Source organism: Giraffa tippelskirchi, chromosome 8 (assembly GCF_054371585.1).
Source record: "Giraffa tippelskirchi isolate mGirTip1 chromosome 8, T2T-mGirTip1v1.2.pri, whole genome shotgun sequence".
Taxonomy (NCBI): domain Eukaryota; kingdom Metazoa; phylum Chordata; class Mammalia; order Artiodactyla; family Giraffidae; genus Giraffa; species Giraffa tippelskirchi.
In genome coordinates, this window is record NC_137282.1 from 10,992,689 (window position 1) to 11,014,325 (window position 21,637).

Sequence of the window (21,637 nt, forward strand, 5' to 3'; positions counted from 1 at the left end):
CGGCCCTTCCCCGACCCCCCCCCCCCCCCCCCGCCAGGGACCCACCTCATGAAACCAGTAACACCCAGAACCGGGGCAGACTGACAAGACACATCACCACCCACGGACAGACGGTCAGCGTTAGGAAAACATGCACCATATTTCAGTATTTCACGTGGTTTTATTACAAAACAAGCAACAAAACAGTTTTAGAAAACTATTTTTGCTACATACCAATTAGGAGATCACATAAAATGAGAAGCATAAGAGTTTCCATGCACTCAGCTCAGCCTGCAAGTCAGTGCATTTCGGCTGAAACAGACTGGTTCAAAACACAGGACCATACCACACCTTCTGGAACAGCGGGTAAGGGGTCAAACAGTACGGTTTTTGGCCAAATATTCGCTTTATTCAAACTCTACCAGGCATGAGTGACTGTAGTTCACTACTGCAGGCAATAACACAGAGAGAAAAAGGGAGTAAGGGAAAAGACAGTGACGGCTGGCAGAAACTATTTCTGACATGATGAAAGCTTATAAACAAAGCTAATTTGGGAAACTCAATGTCCAAAATGTTAGTTACTACCTCCTTATGTCTATCTGGTTAACAGTGAAAACAAACATATCAAATCTCACAGCTCAGCTACTGAATCTGCCACTTACTTATTGGATCCTTTTAGTCCATATCAGACCACAATTACACTGTTGGGAAGGAGAGGTAAGAAAAACAAAAAAACTACCTTCTGCTTCAAGTGAACTATGAAGTTGGACTCTTTGGAAGCCCAGCATTCTATTCAGAAACCGATGTGTACCTCTTCTGTTTTCACCTAAAATCACTTTACTTGATGGACATCTTAGTAGGACTGCCATCTCACAGAATGCAAAAAGCCAAACTACGTTTGCCAGCCATCAGCTGACTCTGAGCTAGCAAATCCTTAACTTTCAAGAACCTGAAACTGTTAGACACACTGGGTCAAGACCACGTCTAAAGTCTTATGAAAAACAGCAACTCAGAAAATGCTTTTATTCCATACACACACAAAAATGCAGTACCTTTTTTGGTTCCTTTTTTAAAGAAACAAGACTTATTCCAGAGCCTATGCACTTAACTACTAACCAATCCTGCATCCCTGCCCTGTTTTTTCCATTTGTTTCCACTTTTCACGCTTCAAACCAAATGCTTTGGTCGTATATGCACCATCTTTGGCTCACACGTGTAGTGACGTTAAAAGGTATGATGTGAAATTAACCAGAAGCTAAGAAACAATGGACACAAAAGGAATTCTGAAATAAGATTTGGCAGTGAGCATGCCTCTAGGCTTCAGTGAAGATAATTATATTTATCTGGTGCTGGAGCTACATTAACAACATTCTAACTTGGAATTCCCCAGTATCTGCCAACTAGAATCCTTGTTTTCCCTCTATCATGGTAATACAATCTGTATTTATAAGTATGTTTAATTTAATACATTCTCAAAACATCTCTTACTGAGTAAGAAACAGATCAGCTTACCGTAATGGCCAATTAATTTAGCAGTAGTAATCTAGCAGAGAGCTTATTGAAAAAAGAGGAATAAATGGTAGATTTTCACATCTGACACACCAAGAGATGACATCTTTCCATGAGTCAGGGAATGTATGAGATCTCAAAAGTTCCTAATTTATTTTTACTAGTTCTGTATCTCTGTGCACTTTCTTTGACCTAGCCAAAGAATTTTCTTGTGGGAACTTTGAAGATGAAACCTGAGACAAAGAACTTGAAGAACTGGGAATGGCTTCTTGAAATCAGGTGACTTAAAATATGTTGTTACCTGATTACTCATAAATAAATAATCCCCAAACAAGGGATTTTAAAGGCAAAAGTATACAAGAGGCTGCAGAATAAAGAAAAGAGAAAGAGAGAAAAATTCAGGGTAGATTTCCCCTTTCTAACCAGGACCAGTGGGCCAAACAATTCAAGTGAAGCTTATCTCTAAAGCAGTTCAGTCCAGAAAAGTTCACAACCTGACAAGGAAACTACCCTGCCTGAAAGAAACAGGTTTCCCTCAAGCCACTGAGGATGTTCTGACCACAGGTTTTTTCCTGCCGTTGGATGTCAACATCAGGAGGGGAAGGGACTGACTTAGATAGAAATGCTTCTCTTAGTCTACTGCTCTATTTGTTAATTTTTAATTTAAAGACAAAAATTAACTGATCTAGCTGATACAAAGTTATAGACAGAAATGAGTCAAATTCCCTCCCTTTAGGGAACCCTGGTAGCAGTTCACCATGTAAGCTGGACAGATTCTCCCAGGAGCCCTGGAAATAGTATCTCTTGACAAATGGGAGAAGGTACATCCTAAAATACAGGATGGGAAATACAATCTATGCTCTTCTACCTGGGAAATCTCTAGCCAGCAGTGCAAAGCCTCTAAATCAATGTTTCTATGCACAGTTTCTATTTTTGTTAAAAATATAAATATCTCAAGGTTATCTTTGTTATCTCCTCAGTGTTAAGCACACAGAACCTCATCAGACGACGGGGTGTCATCATGCAAGTACAGACACAAGGCATCATCCAAAAGGCAACACAAACAACAGAAAGAAACCAAATCTGCCAGGTATACCATGTACAGCACTGAAAACTAGACTAGTATCAGCCCAAGAAAGAAAAGCTGAGAGGCAAGGACCCAAGATAAGCTGTCTTTGCTAAAAGAGACTTTTTCCTCTGTCGGGAAAACATGAATCAAAACATTTTAGCTGGGTGAGCTAAACTCCGTCTCTTCCTGGCACCTGCAACTCTCAAACTCTAAGATAGAGATCTGATGGATCACACAAGTCAATTACCATACACTCAGCAACCCTGCACACATTTCAGCTAACACCATATCAAGGGCAATGTCTGTTTCGTTCTCAACAGTAAACACTGATAAGCCCATCCTAAGAGTCTGACACAGAAACGGGGGTGGCAGGTCTGTCTCTCATGGCAATAGTATTCAGGGTCAAAGAACATCTCAAAGAGAACAGAGTAATTCTCAAAATTGGCTTATGTACTGGGGTTGAATTATTCCCCCATACCTTCAAAAGGCCCCTATTTCTTCCCTTATGGTGGTCCCCTGGAGGGGGGGGAATCTCCCTGGTTGACATTCAGGGGCCCCCACAAGCCCCCAGATTTTAACACCATCCCTTAGAGTGTATTCTGACCAAGCTGGAGCCTGGGTCCCCCGCCCCCACCCAACCACCACCACCCTCCCTACCCTTTCAGCTGGGTTAGTTACCAGCCTCCCACTTCACAGTCAAACTTCCGCCAATTTATAATAGGATAAGACCAGCTGACTGGCCTCAAGGTTCTGTGCCCGGGCCTGAAAACAAAGGGAAGAAGCTAAGACAAAGACAAGGAACTAAAAATTGGTTAGGAATGAAACTGGACTTCCAAGCTCCTCTCACCAGGTGGACCATGGAAGAGGCACACTGAGCAAGCTTACAGGTCTGATCTAGTGACCTTCCCAAATGAAAAACACTGCATTCATTTTCTTTAAAAAGTCAGCTGGATTCCCACTCCAGGGCTCCACAGGGATTCGAGTGCCAGGAAGGTATCTGATTGTCCTGCATCAGATGGAGACACTGAGTCACGGCCCCTGGTCTGAGTCCACCCCCTCCCTCCCAGGGCACCGCGCCTCATCACACATCAGAGGTCCGTATGTTTTCATCATCGAGGTTGAACACAAATGGCTTCTCCTTGGGGTGCTGGGGTTCCGATCGGTGCCTTATCCGGGAGCTGGGCAGCACCCCAGACGTACTGCTCTCCCCAAGTCGAGGCGTGAACAAAGAGTCCTCAGGAGTCTCTTCGGTGGGAAGCAGCTTTTCCCCGGCCTGGGGGACGGGTGTCCAGGGCTGCCAGGAGGAGGCCAGGGAGGGGGCTTTGCAGAGGGTCTTTCTCTCCTCCACGGGCACCCGCCCTCTGCACAAGACAGAGTTGGGCCCCCCTGAGAGGCTGGAGCTTCCGGGGCGGGTCAAAGAAATGGACCGAGAAAAGGACATCTCCTGCGGAAAATAAAAGAGGGAGGGAAAAAAAGAAAAGTAAGAGGTTTCCTGACAATATTCACCCCAAAGGCCCAGGAAGAGGCCCTCCGCCCAGGATCACCTCCTCTCAGGCCCAGAGATACATGTCTACAGAGATCAACTATATCCAGCAGCAGCATCCACTCCACAGGTGTCAAGGACTGCCTGGCAGGGAGATGTGTAGGACACATCAGAAGCCATGGTTCTCTATCCAACTCTACCTCACCTCCTCCAACAACTGAACAGAAATAAAAATTTGTACCCAGATCAGTGGAAAGAGAAAAACAAACAAGACAGCTTGGGGCTTCTGCTGCATCTGGGCTCCGGGCTGCTTGCCTACATCACCAAAACCCGCCCACTCGGGACAACTCATTGCAAGGCTGACAGTGACTGTGAGCAGGAAGGAAATGACTTACTCTGGGGTGGCACTTGAGGGCCTGGACAGCTGCCCCAATCTCCTTAATCCAGCTGTGCATGTCTTCCGGACTGTCCGCCTGCAAAACACCCAAGGCACTTATGGAGCCACGAACAGCACTGTGACTTCAGCTTTCACATCTGTGACTCAATTCTAAGTTCAGAAAAACCATACCATCGGAGCGGGAAGGGATCTCAGAGATCATCCAAGTGGCTTTCAGACCACTGAGAATATTTGTTTTCCCCCAGCAAAGTTGTCTCTGTCACCTTTTCAATAAAGTGGACAGAGGTCGTGAGAGCGGGAGAGCTTAGAGATGAAGTCCCTCACCCCCTGTGGAACAAGATTGGCCTCGCCTCACCTCCCGTTTTACAGAAAAGTAAAATGAGGCTCAGAAAACCTGTGCCCAAGGTTTAGGGCTGGTTTTGATTCCAGTCCCCAGATACCCAAACCAGTCATCTTTCTGTTTTATTATAGCTATCTGAACAAATAATCCTACTTCCAGCTCCAGTCCCACTGAAACCAAATCCTCTGCAAAATCTCCCAGAGAGGCAGCTTCTCCAGGAACAGGGCCTCTCTCAAAAAGCAAACGATCTGGGTCTGTCCTGAGTCCCATCCAGGCCTCCACAGTTGCTAGACTTGCAGCACTTGTCTCACCAACGTGTACCGCACTGCCGAGCCCTTAGAAAGTTCTTGCCCTGGGAATTCTCTGGTGGTCCAGTGGTTAGGACTCCGCACTTTCACCGCCAAGGGTGAGGGTTCAATCCCTGGTTGGGGAATTGAGATCCTGCAAAATGTACGGTGTAGCCCGACTCCCCCCCACCAGAAATACCAAGCAACCCCAGAAGGGGGCAGCAGTGGCTCTGTGAAGAAAGGAAAATCCCAGGCTGAGACACAGCAGGGAATTCTCAGTGCCTTCCAGCTTTACCAGGTTGAGCTCAAGTGATCCTGGCAAACGTTTAATGAGGCCTTACTCAGTGTAATACATGACATCAGGTATCGGGCACAGAGTTGGGACCAAGACTGAAGGCCTGACATCCAGAAACTTACATGTGTTCACCTCTCTCTGTCTCCCCGCACTTTCCTTGGGTAGAGCCACCCCAAATTACCAGCATGCATTTGCGTGCCTGGGCACATGTGAGTGCAATCACAGGCTGGCCCTGCAAAAGTTTCCACATACACCCCTCACTCTCCCCACCCCTAAAATGTTTCTTTCTCTTTGCATTACACACCAAGGTAATACACGACTGCTTTTTTTTAAAACCCTCAAACTTGCCCGCCTACCCCTTCCTGTCACGCCAAACCAACCCTCCCCGGTTAGGTGTGTGCAGGACACTACAAGGGGAGCAGTTTCACACCCCCGCATGCTGGGCCAAAGAGAGGCAGCAAGGATGCCCCAGGGGAAGACCTTTCTCATGCACATCACTGCAAATCCACCTTCTCTCTCTCTCCCCCGACTTTTCCCAGTTACTAGACAACCTAGTGGTTTCCCAGAAAAAGAAATCCATCCTGAGTCCAAAAAGAGAACCAGGACACGGTCTCCAAGATTCTTCCAGAAGGCATTGACTAACAGCAAGGCTAGTTGACTTGTTCCACAAGTAGAACTACTGGGAAAAATTAGATGAACTTATCTAGCTAAAACAGTTTGAAAGTGCCTAATACACAGAAAAGGCTTCATATTAGTTATCATTGTTATTATTATTATATGAGGGACTCAAATGAAGCCTTAAATTCCAATATTATAAATATGTTTCGTGGCCTTCTCCCCTACAACTTTTTTTTCATTTTCTTCATATTCAAACTGCATATAATTCTAAAGGGATCAAACTGTTGGGATCAAATAAGATAACATACTTTTTCTTAATATGCTTATTTATCAACTCCATAAAATGGTTTACAGACGGGAAGCTGACCAGGTCCTCACTGCCTACTTGATTTCTGTTGCATTCTTTTCAGGCTTCCTAAGCATTTCTGTACACATTTCTATATTTCTTGAAGTCTCTCAGATTCCTTGGGTTGTTTGAAAAGATATTGATCATTATTTCTATTATAAATAATGTTATTCATAAATGCTCACCTCTATTTCTATAGTTTGGACATTTAAAGTAAAATTGTCTTATATTTCAACTCGCCTTTGAGATATTGCTTTTCTCTGGATAAACATTATTCTAGTGCTTAAAATATTTTTCAAATAGAAAGGCAGATATTGATCCCACATGAGAAGAAATAGAATATTATGTTATTGAGCTCACAGTTAAAATTTCTATTGGTAGTTTTAAGAACTGGATTCCACGGGCTACAGAAATTCAGTGAAACCTCCTAAACTATACGTGAAGATTACAGTATATGCGTATATCTATCTTTTATGGAAAGCCTGTGCTTAGCTTTCATCAGAAACTCAAAAATATCTTAAAACCACATCACAAAGGTAGTTTCATGAACCAGAGGTAAAAACCGGAGCTGAAATCCACCCACCCTATGGTGAATTACTAAGAGACTGAAAAATAAAAAGGCTGAAAACTCAGTAGAACAAGAAGGGAAGTGCCAAGCTTATACCTTCATCTCTTACGGGTCTGCTTAAGTGTGTGCTATGCTTCTGGTGCTTGGTTCAAAAGAAAAAGTAGGGTTTCTGTCCTTGAGGGCAGTTTTTGAGGTGAGAGGAACAAAGGGTATTAAATGAATCACTGCAGACTGTGGTTTTTATTGCAGTCTGACGAGCTTTGATTGAGGATCTGCTATCATCGTAACAGATGCAATGGTTTTAAGCACTGAATTCTAACAAGTCATCAATAAAAGGCTTCTAGAACCTTCTTTGCTGGTCCAGTGGTTTCCACTGCAGGGGGCACAGGTTCAATCCCCTGGTCAGGGACCTAAGATCCTCATGCCACAGGCAAAAATAAAAAATAAGAGACTTCCAATATATATCACTTGTTACTTCTGTTGCAACTGCCCAGAATTTTTAGGCAGCCCCTTCTTAATTCTATTTCCAACCTCTGCAGCCCTCCCTTGCAACAGCTAATAACCCCTACCCTCTCCCCAGGAGCAAATCCCACCTTCAGATACAGCCCTGCCACGTATGAGCCATTCAAAGGGCAAAACTGACCACAGTCATCTGAAAGAGAGATTAAAATATCCCCTTTTCCCAAATACATGTCTCTGCGGGGCCAGATTTTCTTCATACTCTTCCATCAAAACAACATATGGCCACAGACTGAATACAGAAGCAGATCTGAGAACCCTGCTGTCTTCCAATAAGCCAGCCATTGAAGAGATTTGCAAAAATATAAAACAAACGATGCTACTCCTGTTGCTTCTCTGTTTTAGAAACAGAGTTATTTTTCATAAAACGTTACTTGTGATAACCTAAATGAGTTTATGGTGGCTGTTTTTAAATGAATAAATAGATATTCTTAAAGAGTTTTAATCTCTACTCTTCTCCAACTTTCTGAGTCTGCTGCTATACCCAGATTTGCCCAGTCCCTCATTTATTTATTCAGGGCCATGCGAGGGTTCTTTTACCCTAGAAATGTGACAGCAGATGGAAAAGGAGGACAGAAGTGATAAGGTTCTGGTTAATGTGCAGACACTCACGCCAATGATGCAATGTCTTTTTGGTTGCGTTCATGTTTCCCAAGTCACTATCTCCACCCAAAACTCTGTCCTAGACTCTCACCTGGCATCATCGTTCACCTGACATATGTTTACTTAGCACCCCCACCATGTCAGGCACCATCCACCTATCTAGGGCTATCCTAACAGGTCACCTTGGACATCTTGCAGGAACCACAAACCACCTGTGCAAGGCTTCCCTTTGCCCTCGACAACCCCTCCTTCCGTGCTGCCATCAGTCACCCTGAGGCTCCAGCCAGACATCTGGGCAGGGTCTTCTCCTCCCGTCTCTCCCTTCATCCCACATCCAATCAACTTTAAAGCCTTGGAAAGGACTCTTCAAATTTTTCCACTTTTCTTCACCCACCCGCTATCAGGCTTCCTTATCCCTCATTGAAACCACGACAATAGCCTCCCACGCTCTGCCAGCTCCTGCCTCACCCTTCCCTTATCTGCCCCTACACTGCCAAGCCACTGCACCGCACCAGCCAGGACATTCACTGCCAGGGGCCAGGGGCCCATCGAAGTGGCCGGGATCAAGGACTATCAACTTCCCTTTACAGACAAGGAAAACAAGGCTCTGAAACTTACGCCACTGTGCAAGTGGGATTTTTAAGAGGCAGATCCGATTGGGTCACTGCCCCAGCTTAACCTCCAAGGGCCTAACCCCCAGGATAAAATACAGCTTTTTAACAAGGACCCTCTGTATCAGCTTTCCAGCACCCGAGCCTCTCTCACCTCTAGGCTCTTTTTTCACATACTGCTTGCTGTTCCTTCTCCCTGGGCCAATACTTTGGCCACCTGATGCGAAGAGCCAACTCATTAGAAAAGACCCTGATGCTGGGAAAGACTGAGGGCAGGAGGAGGAGGGGACGACAGAGGGTGAGATGATTAGATACCTTCACCGACTCAATGGGCGTGGAACTTGAGCAGACTCCCGGAGACAGTGGAGGACAGGGAAGCCCGGCGCGCTGCAGTCCACGAGGTCACAGAGAGTCAGACACGACTTAGCGACTGAACAACAACTCCCTGGGCCACTTCTCCTCCATCTTCCTTCAGGAAACTTAACTCCCTGAGACCAGGGGAGGTACCCTTCTTAGGAGTTCCCATAGCAACCACTACTTACTCTAAGGGTAGCCCTTCTCACACCCTCTTTCTTTTTTTTCCCATCTCCATGAGTGAAGTTCTTTCATACTTTAACACACGTAGATTCTTTGGTCATATTCTACATGCCATACTGGGATCACCTGACGGTCTAAGTGATTTTTTTAATTTGCATATATTAAAGGTTAATACTCTGTGCTGTAAAATTCTATTTCACACATCTGCCACTCCAGTATCATACAGAACCGTTGCCTGCGTGCTAAGTCGCTTCAGTCGCGGCCGACTCTTTGCGACCTCTATGGACTGTAGCCTGCCAGGCTCCTCTGTCCATGGGGATTCTCCAGGCAAGAATACTGGAGTGGGTAGCCATGCCCTCCTCCAGGGGTCTTCCTGACCCAGGGGTCGAACCCTTGTCTCTTATGTCTCCTGCATTGGCAGGTGGGTGTTCTTTACCTCCAGCGCCACCTGGGAAGCCTGCGGAATAGTTACACTGCCCTGAATAGTTACACTGCCCTGAAAGCTCGCCTGCGTTCATCTCCCCAACATGCCAACCCCCACCTCATCACACTGTTCTAATTGCCAGTTTTCTTGACTGTCTGCCTTTCTGGTTCAGGATCTGTTCTGCTGAACATCGGGTCCCCAGGATGAGGCAACACCTGGCACTCTAAGAAGAATCTACAAATACCTGTCAAATCCAGGAACTGGAAGTTCTTGTTGTACCTACAGCTCAGACTTTGGCCCCAAACACCATGGGAGGCTGCTTGAAGTCCCCAGCACTTTCCAGGGCTCTTCCCGGGTGTTCATCCGAATGAATGGAACCCACAGATGCCTCCGGCTGTCAGCAGATCTGCTGAGCTCAGCCAGGGGGACCCGCTCGGACGGCGGCTGCTCACAAAATGGCTGAGGGGCGACCTCGTGAAAGGGAGGGCATTTAGTGGGGAGCATGCAGGGAGCCCTGAGAAGCTTTGTGCGGGGAGGCCCCAAATTTCAACCCACACACCCCATAGCAGCCCTGGCACTAGAAAGGCAGCAGCATCACGAGGCGGGGGGAGTCAGGGGGCATGCCGTCTGTGGACTGACCGCTAGGCGGGCCAGGGTGGGGACTAGGCCTTGAAAGTGTAGGCCGCACTAGAGGCTGGAAATCTGCCTTTCCAGCTCCCATGATCTGAGGAGGAGTTGGGAGAACTCCAAAGCCGTGGGCGGAGGGGAGACGCTTCTGGGAGCTGAACGGTCGGCGCCCACACAATGGCTTTCTCTGTGCAGCTGGCTGTGCACCTGGTCCCCGCACAGGGCCCTCTGTGCTTTGGTCCTTCCGCACGCAGCGCCGTCCATACACAGACGGGGCTTATAAATACCCTCCAAGAGAGAAGTGAAACCACTGACCAGTTCTCCTTTTCTCTGCTTAGCTGGCGCCCGGCAGCTGAGAGCAGCTGGTACAAGCTCACAGTCCCCAGTGAGGTGGCTCAGGCCGCTCTTATTATTTTATGGTTGGGAAGCTTGGGGCAAACATCCTGTTTAGAATGAAATGGGACCCGGACTGACTATCGGGGGGCTAAATTTACTGCCGAGAAACTTCGAACAAAATAAAAGAGAAAGCAAAGGGAAAGGTAGGCCTGCAAGTACACTGGCCACAGAGAAGGAAAGTCCCCGTCTTCTCTGGTGGGGGAGCTTTTTACCTGCACGTAGAAGGTCCTGGAGCTGGTTATTATTTCAAACAAGTTGTCCCTCATCAGCAGATCACTAGACAGAGAGAGGGAAAGAAAGTTACCAGGTATGCTGTACACCCACTGGAGACCTGATTCAAGCTAAGATGGGTACCTATGCCACCTACTGTAAAAAGGGGGTTCACAGGCCATTCGCCTTGCAGCCCCTGCCTCAGAAAGCATCGCCATGTTTCCTTCAGCTTCACTTCCTGGAGGATCTCCAGTGCTTTAACCATCCCTGTGGGCCCCCCTCTCCAATACACACCACCACCAGTTCTCACAAGACAAAGACCCTTTGCTTCTAAGACCTCTTCCCTCATATGCACCACACCCCACACTGCCCACATTTGTGTTTCTTTAGTGGCCAAGATGTATCAAGTGCTCTGTGAGAGGTACCATTTCCAGGGGTTTTATTTTAGGGTCAAGTAATGAAAGTCTTATTGGATACAAACACACACATGTAAACACACATGCTGTTATATATCCATTATATCTACATTAAATATGTATATGTTATATACATATATTTATTTGTATGTATTATAGAGAGATAACAGACATATAACAGTAAATTCATAAAAAAAAAGTAAATTTGTTTCTGGTTTACAACATGATTCGATATTTGTATATACTGCAAATGATCACTGTCTAGGCAACACTCACCACGCTGCTAAGTCGCTTCAGTCGTGTCCGACTCTGTGCAACCCCATAGACGGCAGCCCATCAGGCTCCGCTGTCCCTGGGATTCTCCAGGCAAGAATACTGGAGTGGGTTGCCATTTCCTTCTCCAGTGCATGAAAGGGAAAAGTGAAAGTGAAGTCGCTCAGTCGCGTCCGACTCTTAGCGACCCCATGGACTGTAGCCCACCAGGCTTCTCTGTCCATGGGATTTTCCAGGAAAGAGTACTGGAGTGGGGTGCCATTGCCTTCTCCGACTCACCACGCTACATAGTTACAATTTGTTTTCTTGTGATAAGATGATAACTTTTAAGATCAACTCTTTTAGCAACTTTCAAATGCAGTACCCTTAACCATAGTCACCATGCTATATACTCCATCCCCAAGGCTTCTTTATTTTATAACTGGAGGTTTGTGCGGCGCAACTCCCCCCACCCATTTTGGTCACCCCCAACCCTCCACCTCTGGTAACCACCCATCTGTTATTTGTGCTTTTTAAAAAATCTTTTGGCTGAGCCATATGGCATGTGGGACCTTAGTTTCCCAACCAGGATCACACTCATGCCCCCTGCATTAGCAGTGCAGAGTCTTAACCCCTGGACCACAGGGAAATCCCTGTCTTTGTGCTTTGAGATGCGCTGTTTCATCCAATCTTCACCACCATTCAGTGAGGCAGTAAGACTTTCCCCACTGGGGAAACCCGGGCTCAAAGAGGTTCTGTGACTGTTCCACAGCACTGAAGTAAGTAAAAGGCAGAGTCAGGATTTGAACCCGGGTCTGATTCCGGAGTCTACACTCTTAATTACTCCACTACCAGGTGTCTCTCCTAAGGGACCCAAATCTCTCATTTCCAAAGCCTTTCTCCATCCACACAGCAACCACATCCACTTCACCAAATCCCTGCTCTCAGGAGGAGGCTAGATGCGGAAGAGGAGAAAGGGAAGAAGAGTGTGGACCACTTGAAGGTGCTCCAAACTGAGGGTGAGGTTTGTAAGAGGGATCTGACTTCTGCCAGGAAGAAGGCTAGAAGTAGCTGATGCTTAGCCACAAGCCTCCAAATGGCCGAAATGATTTCCAGGGTGAAACGCCTGCCTGGTATATCCAGTCTCTGGGGGAACACACAGGAGCAGCAGATCCACCTCCTTCCCCATAAAAGAACATTAAAAAGCAAAACTATAGAGTCAGACGCTGAAGTGTGTGTTACATGCCGAGAGTTAGAATGATTCCAAGAAAGAACTAACTGCAGGCGGACATCCCTGGTGGTCCAGCGGTTAAGACTGCGCTTCCACTACAGGGCATAATGGATTCCATCCCTGGTCCGGGAACTAAGATCCCACATGCCGAGCAGCACGGCCAAAATTTTTTTTTTTAAATGGAAGAAAGAAAAGACAGGACCGATCACAGGCAGGGCTGGCTTCAGGAATCAGGACCTTGAAGGAAATGGCAGATGCGTGGCCAGTGGCAGGGGCATGCGGGGAAAAGAGAAGCATCAGATTAAAGACCCCAGGGGAGGGGACAGCTATGAAGGGGTGTCAGATAGACTTAGGGCCTGAACCTGACTCCACTGGGAGATGTTATTTCAGGAATATGTTTAAAACTTTGTGAGAGCCTTTGCACTCCAGCTGTACAGTGGAAATCAGAAGCCCGTCTCTATCAAGCTTATCACCACAAAGATCAGTTATAAGTTATATGTGGCATCTGGTGCAACGAGGTCACACAGTGCTCACCTGAAATGCATGTGATTAGCTACTGTAGTCCCCTTCTGAGTATCTGAGAGGAGATGGCACTTCCTTCTGGCTACAGTGGTTTAACCTTTCAAACTATTCATGCATGTACATACAGTCATGTAATCAACTGCTGGGGAGGAAAAAGCAAAACCAGGAGGAAATCCCCACCCTTTTTGTATCCATTTCTCAGGCTGTATGAAGCCTTTTGTGCTCAGTTGCTTCAGTCGTGTCTGACTCTTTGCAACCCCATGGACTGTAGCCCACCAGGCTCCTCTGTCCATGGGATTCTCCAGGCAAGCATACTGGAGTGGGTTGCCATTTCCTTCTCCTATGAAGCCTTTTAATTCAACTCAATTCAACAAACATTAACTGACTATCCAGATGCCCAGAACCCCCTTGACTGGGTTGGGGGGAAGCCAAGTCTCACAGGCCTGGAACCTGCAGAGTCTGGGAGCTTCCTTTCCCGGGGATCTGCCTGTCTCTCTTCTCTTCCCCACAGTTCAGTCTGACTCTGCCAGTCAGCAGCTCAGGTGAAGTGTGAAGCCCTTAGGACCGAACCTTATCTGGGTTCTCTAAGCCGCCCCAGCCCGCCCGTTGATCTGCACAGGCCTCCAAGGTCAGGAACAAGTCCCATCTCTCCTCCACCCACGGTCATCTCTGGAGCCACACTTCTGGAACTTTCATCTGTAACTGCTCTCATAAATGATAATCTGTCGGTGGGAACTTTCCTTATCTTGTAAACTCTGCAACTGCTGTTTGCAAGGCTCACAACAGTCCCTGCTTCCTTGGGCCACAGAGCACCTCGCTTTCATGCAAGATCCTCCCACGCCTTCATGTGAGAACAGTCAGCCTCCCCTGGTGACACTGGCTCTGCGCACACAGCCTGTGGGAGGGAGATACAGCAAACTGCCCCTGCAGACTGCAGGAGGGTGGAGCAAGGACCGCCAGGTGCCCAGATGCCCCTGGGTCTCTAAAGCTTGGCTCCAAGGGCACCGGTATGGGTGTCGGATATGGGAGAGCCATTGAATGGGCCCCAGGTCCCAAATTCGTCCTGCCCATCATGGCTCTGGAAAGGTAACCATTTCCTGGTGGAAAGAGGAACGTCTTAAAAAATACTTCTTCTTCCTGCCCGACAGCATGGCCATGAATCAGCCCTGTGTTACGAAGACATCAGGGGACCTTCCTGGTGGCTCAGTGGTAAAGAATCCACCTGCCAGTGTAGGAGACAACCCCTGATCTGCAAAGATCCTGCATGCCGTGGACCATAACTAAGCCCATGCACCATAACGATTGAGCCTGTGCTCTGGAGCCCAGAACCCAGAAATACTGAGCCCACGAGCCCAATTACCAAAGCCTGCATGGGCTAGAGCCTGTGCTCCACAGCAACAGAAGCCACCAGAAGGAAAAGCCTGTGTGTGCACAACTACAGAGCAGCCCGTGCTGGCTGCGACTAGAGAAAAGCCCACACAGCAATAAGGACCCAGCATGGCCGAAAATAAATAATTTTTTTTTTTTTTAAAGAAGGTATCAGGGACTTGGTCAAAAGGAAGAGAAGAGAAAAGGCATAAAAAGTTCAGGTCAGAGGCACTGGCACAAACAGGGCTCTGAGCAGATGTGCTGAAAAGTGAGGGAGTGAGGGTACAGTCCCCCCTGCCCCCAGCCAGAGGGTCAGTCCTCCTGGGCAATGAGCATCTGACACCTGAGAAGGACCTCTCTCTCCTCTGTTCCATATTCTTTTTTTTCCTCCATGAGAACAGTGTTACGTAGGCTCATCTGAGCAGTGAGAATTAAGGGCTGGAAGTGGGCAGGTTGGCCCAGTGCACCATCTTGCTGCTGTGACCGCTTGGATAGAGACAGGCAGCCACAGATGTCAAGGAGACAAAGTCCTCCTGCTCTTGAAGGAAGGCTCTGGAATAGAGCCTCGGACCGGGAGTAATGGGAGAGCTAAGACGGCACATGGGGTTCTGACCAGAGAAGAAGAAGCAGAGACAATTACCCAGACTTGACCAGACACTCGTGGGTCTTGAGAACATCCTTGAGGAATATGGTACGAAGTGGTTCTCGGTCCTGGGGGAGGAAATGGGGAGACAGAGTGAATGAGGCTGTCTGCCCAAGGCCGCCGCTGGGACCAGCCGGCCGTTATCATCAGAGATGACCGGCTGAAACCAGGTCGCAAACAAGACAAGATCTTGAAACAACCAAGAGAGAAAAAAAACTCTCAGAGGATGCTCTGTGGTTCTCAGCACACACAGGGAGGGAGTTCCTTAAGGCCACTTTAATATCATGGCGAAGCTGCCCACACCAGGTAGATGGAGCTAAGATACCACACACTCCCAGCACACAGATGAGTCTGTGTGCCCTCATCTCTGCTCACGCATATGTGCACACACACACACACACACACACAGGTGTGTGTGAGACCCCTCGGTCTCTTGAGGGCCCCAGAGCCACAACAAACCTGCTCACACTTGAAGTAGCAGATGGTAAAGTCATCCAGTGCAAAGAAGCGCCGCTTCCAGCTCTTGCGCTGCAATAGAGGGTAGAGAGCAGAAAGTTAGAAGAGGTCCCTGGGGGTGAGTTCTGGTCCTAAGCTCCTTGGGACCCCGCCCTGCAATGGCCAGGCACCCAGCTTGGGGGACCGGGGTGAGGAGGCAAGGATTTCTTCCTCTGCATAAACACCTGGGAGCACCTCAGACTGCAGGGCACGCATTTCCTTTGAGTCCCTCCGGGAATCGCCAGTGTGGGCGAGGCTGGCTCCATCCTCCTCCCAGCAATCTGCCCTCTCCTCGGGCTTGCCCACACCCACTGGCTCCGGGGGTCCCCAGAACCCCCTTCAGCTCCCCTCACGGACACTCACCACGTTCCCTTGCTTCACACAGTAGCCACTCTTGATGAGGGGCGGCCCAGTGGGACCCCGGCAGCCGGTCGTGGGGATGTAACTCTGAGACCTCCGAAGGATGGCGTGGGAGCCGGGCTCACCCACTTCCTGCCCATCTCCCCCATTCTACATGGAAACGGGGATGGCAGGGTTAGCACCTCCCTGCTCCTGACACGGCCCCACCCGCCTTCCCCACTCTCCCTGGCCAGTCACCTCTTCCTCTTGGCCCACGAGGGCGGTCAAATAAGAAATAAACCAGAAAGTAAACTTTTGCGTTGGGCAGGCACTGTACTGTGCTTTCACAGAGTAAGGCTGGGGAGGGCCGGGACACCCAGGAGAAAGGGAAGAGCTGTAAAAGCAAACCAGACGAGGCAGAGGCTTGTCTCCAGCCACCCTCGGCCCCGCTTCCCATGGGCTTCACAAGTGCCAGTCCCCGTGGGTGATGCAGAGCCGTCCTGGCCACAGAGCTTCAGATGCAGCGGCCTCAGTCTCTGCCCTGTCTGTATTCTCCATCACCCCATGTGCACGGGCTCCCCCACCCCCCACCCTTTCCTTGGTCCTGCCCTCCTGTCATGTCACCGACACACCATGGACACCCTCGGACCCCAGCCCCAGCCTGGCAGCCCCAGGCCCCAGCACCTGGTTGATGGGTGTGTGTACCACCACCCCTCCGATGATCTCTGTCTTGTAGGCCACCTGTGGCTTCTTCTCTAAGGCCAGAGGAGTTGCTAGGCTCTTGAGAACTTCGGTCGTCAGGGGTAGGTTCCCAGCTTTGGGTACCTGGGAAGGATGACAGCATGGTTAACCAGGAACAGAAAACCCAGGAAAAGCAGGGAGGGGACCGAGGAGGGCGGGGAGGAAGAAGAAAGTTAATGTGCCAAGTTATAGTAAGGTACCCCTTCCCCACATGTCCTTCCATCCATCCAAACCTGGATATGAGGAATTCAGCAAACCACTCCCACCACACACACACACAGAGGCACACACTTACTCAACAAATGCGCTGAGCACCTACTCTGAGTGAGTCAGCCCCTGCCTGGCTAGAGACCAAAGACACACCAGCAAACACAGACACACGTCCTGCCCTCACTCCACGTCCATGCTGATCAGGGAGACTGATCACAAACATACAGCAAGACTAACAATCAGAATAATTACAAATCGTGGCAAGTGCCTTGAAGACAATAAACAGGAGCTGAGACTGACAGCAGGGCATCTACTTGAGCAGACTGGTTGGCACTGTGGGAGTGGTTGGTGTAAGTCTCCAGGGGAAAGAGATGCTGAAACAGTGACCTGGAGGATGAAAAGGAGCCAGGAACATAAACACGGGAGAAAGGATGCTCACCAGTAGGTAAGAAGCCTGTGGTATATGGTACAGAACTTGGGGAGCATGAGGTCTGCAGCCCCAGGGATTGGGGTGTAACCCCTGACGTGTCACTAAATGAGTAACACAGTCATAGAGTCGTCATGGTCATCAAACGAGAGAGGATATAAATTCAAACACTTAAAATATGAATAAAAATACAAAAGTATTTTAATTAAGATATTCTAAGTAGACTTTTTAAAAATTAATTAATTTATATTTTTCGGCCGTGCAGAGTCTTCGCTGTTGCGCAGGCTTTCTCTAGCTGCAGTGAGCCAGGCCTATGCTTCCTTACGGTGCTTGGGCTTCTTACTGCAGTGGCTTCTCTTGTTGCAAAGCTTGGGATCTAGGTGTGTGGGCTTCGGTAGTTGCAAATACAGGTTCATTAGCTGCAGCACTTGTGCCCAGTAATTGTGATGCACTGGCTTAGCTGCCCTGTGGCATGTGGGATCTTCCAGGACCAGGGATCAAACCTGTATCTCCTGCATTGGCAGGTGGACTCTTAACTACTGGACCACAGGGGAGTCCTTCTAAATAACCTTTTATTAATGGTACTAACACTTAGAAATACCGCCCTTCTGCAAAATGATTTATCTTTGATCCTCTCCAGCTGATCAAAGAATCACAGAATTTTTAGGGCACGTTTGCGACCACAAGTTGCAAACTGGTGGTCCAAAGGCAGACTTGCCCCCAACTGTGTCTCGTCTGTCCTATCCAGTATGTTTTTCAACCTGTAATTAAAATCTGAAATATTTCACACACAAAAAAATCTTGTTTTCCAGCAAAGCAGCAGTTCGATCCTTGGATGGGGAACAGATTCTTCAGTTTGTCCCAGTCCTGACCTTCCTCCCAACCTGAGGTCATTTATCCTCATTCATATTGCTGCTTTTCTTCCTCCTTGTCCATTTCTCATCTATACTGGAAAATCCTTCATCACAAGAGAGGCCCAGAGCAGTCCAATCATTTGCCCAAAGCCATGATTAATATTAACACCTAAGCAGAGACCAAGTCCCCGAACTCTGCTGGTTCAGTCCCCACCGCATCACAAAGCCTGTCCTTCACAAGGACCCAAGACCCCGTGTGAGTCTGCCAGGAAAGTAACTGCAGACCCCACAAGAAAACCTAACATCCTGTTTCACTTCTTCTACAGCCTTGGAAGCTAGAAAGACCCAAGAATCCAGATCTTTCAAGAGCTCACAGCTCAAGGATACATTGTACAACATGGGAAATATAGCCAATATTTTGTAATCATTTAAATGGAAAGTAACCTTTAAAAACCATAAAAAAAAAAGTTTAAAAAAGAAAAACAAAAACATTATTGCAAGACTTCCCTGGTGCTCCAGTGGCTAAGATTCCACACTCCCAATGCAGGGGGCCTGGGTTCGATCCCTGGTCAGGAAACTAGATCCCACATGCTGCAACTAAGATCTCAGTCAGTTCAGCTTCTCAGTCGTGTACGACTCTTTGCAATCCCATGGACTGTAGCACACCAGGCCTCCCTGTCCATCACCAACTCCCAGAGTTTACTAAAATTCATGTCCATTGAGACAGTGATGCCATCCAACCATCTCATTCTCTGTTGTCCCCTTCTCCTCCTGCCTTCAATCTTTCCCAGCACCAGGGTCTTTTCCAATGAGTCCGTTCTTCGCATCAGGTGGCCAAAGTATTGGAGTTTCAGCTTCAGCATCAGTCCTTCCAATGAATATTCAGGACTGATTTCCTTTAGGATGGACTGGTTGGATCTCCTTGCAGTCCAAGGGACTCTCAAGAGTCTTCTCCAACACCACAGTTCAAAAGCATCAATTCTTCAGCACTCAGCTTTCTTTATAGTCCAACTCTCACATCCATACATGACTTGGAGCAGCCAAATTAATTTTAAAAAGCTACTGTAAGCCAGGAAGTGGGGGCAGGGGGAGTTCACAACTCAGGGCCATAGGAGAACTACCTCTGCCTGCCAAGGATGGGAATGAAGGACCACACCCCTATGCATCTAATTCAAAGGAGTAAGACCATTGTGATCAACACTGGGGCCCCAGAAAGAAGACAGGACCCTTCATCCTGGCCTGTGCACTCGCTTAGATAGTCAAGGGTGACCTCGGCCCACCACTTCTCCAGATGAGGCCAGAAATCTCCCCTCTCCCTTCTTAACACCTAGGAACAACAGTTGCTTTGGGCCTCTGCTCAGTGCCAGGCAGAGGGAGTACTCCTCTCTTCCTGCGTTACTGCTCATCTCAGGCCACTTTACCAGGTAGGCATTGTTTCTCTATTTCATAGATGAGGTAAACAAAAGCTTGTTAAAATGAAGTCATCGCCACTGCTAAACACCACTACCTACGACCTACTGGGACTACCCTTGCCAGTTCCTCTGTGTTTTGCTCTGGTGAGTGGAATCCTTTCAGGATGTTGCCTCTCAACCCGTCAGCCCACCCAGAGAACTGCTGGTCATCACTGCTCACATCCCTGCATCATCAGCTACCTCTGACCAACCACCTGGCTCTCCAAAGCTGCTTACACTTCCTGAGATGGAGAATCAGCCCGTGGAGAACAAAGTCACCAATAACCATGCGCCAGGTCTTGAAAACAAGGGCATCCTCTTGGCTTGTCCATCTCCCAAGATCCCAGTGAAACAGGGCCCTCTTCCACCACTCTGTCCCCTCCCTGGTGAAGGGTCCCCTGATGGAGGAGATCCACAGGGTTCCATTTGCATCATGAAATGAAATTTGCAAGACTATGAGGAATAGTCCAACTGTGGTAGGGGAAGGTGTGCTATAATTTCACTGTCCAATTTTTAACCCTTTCAAAAAAATGTAGTGAGTTGAATGATGTCTCCCCAAGATGTCCACCCATAACCTCAGACGTGACTTTATTTGGAAATAGGGTCCTTGCAGAGGTAATTAAATTAAGATGAAGCCATGCTCATTTAGACTGCAAGGAAATCCAACCAGTCCATCCTAAAGGAGATCAGTCCTGAGTGTTCACTGGAAGGACGGATGTTGAAGCTGAAACTCCAATGCTTTGGCCACCTGATGACTCATTTTAAAAGACCCTGATGATGGGAAAGATTGGGGGCAGGAGGAGAAGGGGACAACAGAGGATGAGATGGTTGGATGGCATCACCGACTTGATGGATATGAGTTTGGGTAAACTCCAGGAGTTGGTGACAGACAGGGAGGCCTGGTGTGCTGTGGTTCATGGGGTTGAAAAGAGTCGGACACAACTGAGTGACTGAACTGAACTGATGCTTTTTTAGGGTGGGCCCTAAGTGCAATGACTCACGGCTTCCTAAGAGGAGGGGTCACACAGACACACATGCCGTACAATGATGGAGGCAGAAGTAGAGCGGTGCAGCAACAAGCCAGGGAAGCCTCCGAGGGCTAGAAAGGGCAAGGAAGTATTCTCCCCTGGAGCCTTCAATGGGTACATGGAGGGCCTTGCCAACACCCTGATGTCAGATTTCCCAGGACTATGGGAGAATACATTTCTGTTACTCTAAGCCATCCACCTTTTGCAACAGCCCTTAGGAAACTAACACAGGAATACTACTACTCTGAGCAAACCCAATTCTTTATTTTTTAAAAACTGTTTATTGGGGTATAGTTGCTTTACAATGTTGTGTTAGTTTCTGCTGTACAGCAAAGTGAGTCAGCTGTCTGTACAGATATCTCCTCTTTATTGGATTCCCTTCCTATTTAGATCACCGCAGGGCACTGAATAGAGCTCCCAATGCTATACAATAGGTTCTCATTAGTCATCTCTTTTATACATGGTAGTGTATATCAATCCCAATCTCCCAATTCACCCCACCCCCTTCCCTCTTGGTGTCTGCACTTTTGGCTGAATACCATATGTTGACTATTATCTTCAATCATAAGGACTCAGTGACCCAGCACTCAGTGACCAGTGATCTGTGGACACTGGCTCCTGAACCTGGGCGGGTCACTCTGATCTCCAGGCACTTCCACTGCCTCGTTTATAAACCAGATGATCACTCCTGCCCTCCCTACTTAAGGTTTTCATGAGGCTAACAAGAAGCCATGAATGTAAAAGTGGTATGTCATCTAACTTCTTTTACATCTGCTGCTTGTTTTTCATATTTTTATAAACCTTTCCAGGTCTCGGAAGTCACAAGGTCCTAGGCTTGAATC

General features: G+C 48.0%; 1 protein-coding gene across 9 annotated transcripts in view; it reads right to left on the reverse strand.

Annotated features, from left to right (window-relative positions):
• Positions 1 to 140: 140 nt before the first annotated feature.
• Positions 141 to 21,637, reverse strand: part of PLEKHA2 (pleckstrin homology domain containing A2) — a 64,533-nt gene continuing 43,036 nt past the window's right edge. For all 9 annotated transcript variants that reach the window (XM_081524065.1, XM_081524060.1, XM_081524066.1 and 6 more), the window contains 7 exons: positions 16,769 to 16,909; positions 16,109 to 16,255; positions 15,710 to 15,778; positions 15,248 to 15,318; positions 10,821 to 10,884; positions 4,436 to 4,513; positions 141 to 4,001 (listed from right to left, as the gene is read on the reverse strand). In XM_081524065.1, the coding sequence (XP_081380191.1) occupies positions 3,639 to 4,001; positions 4,436 to 4,513; positions 10,821 to 10,884; positions 15,248 to 15,318; positions 15,710 to 15,778; positions 16,109 to 16,255; positions 16,769 to 16,909 (933 nt within the window). In that variant the 3' untranslated portion in view covers positions 141 to 3,638. The remainder of the gene's footprint in view (positions 4,002 to 4,435; positions 4,514 to 10,820; positions 10,885 to 15,247; positions 15,319 to 15,709; positions 15,779 to 16,108; positions 16,256 to 16,768; positions 16,910 to 21,637) is intronic.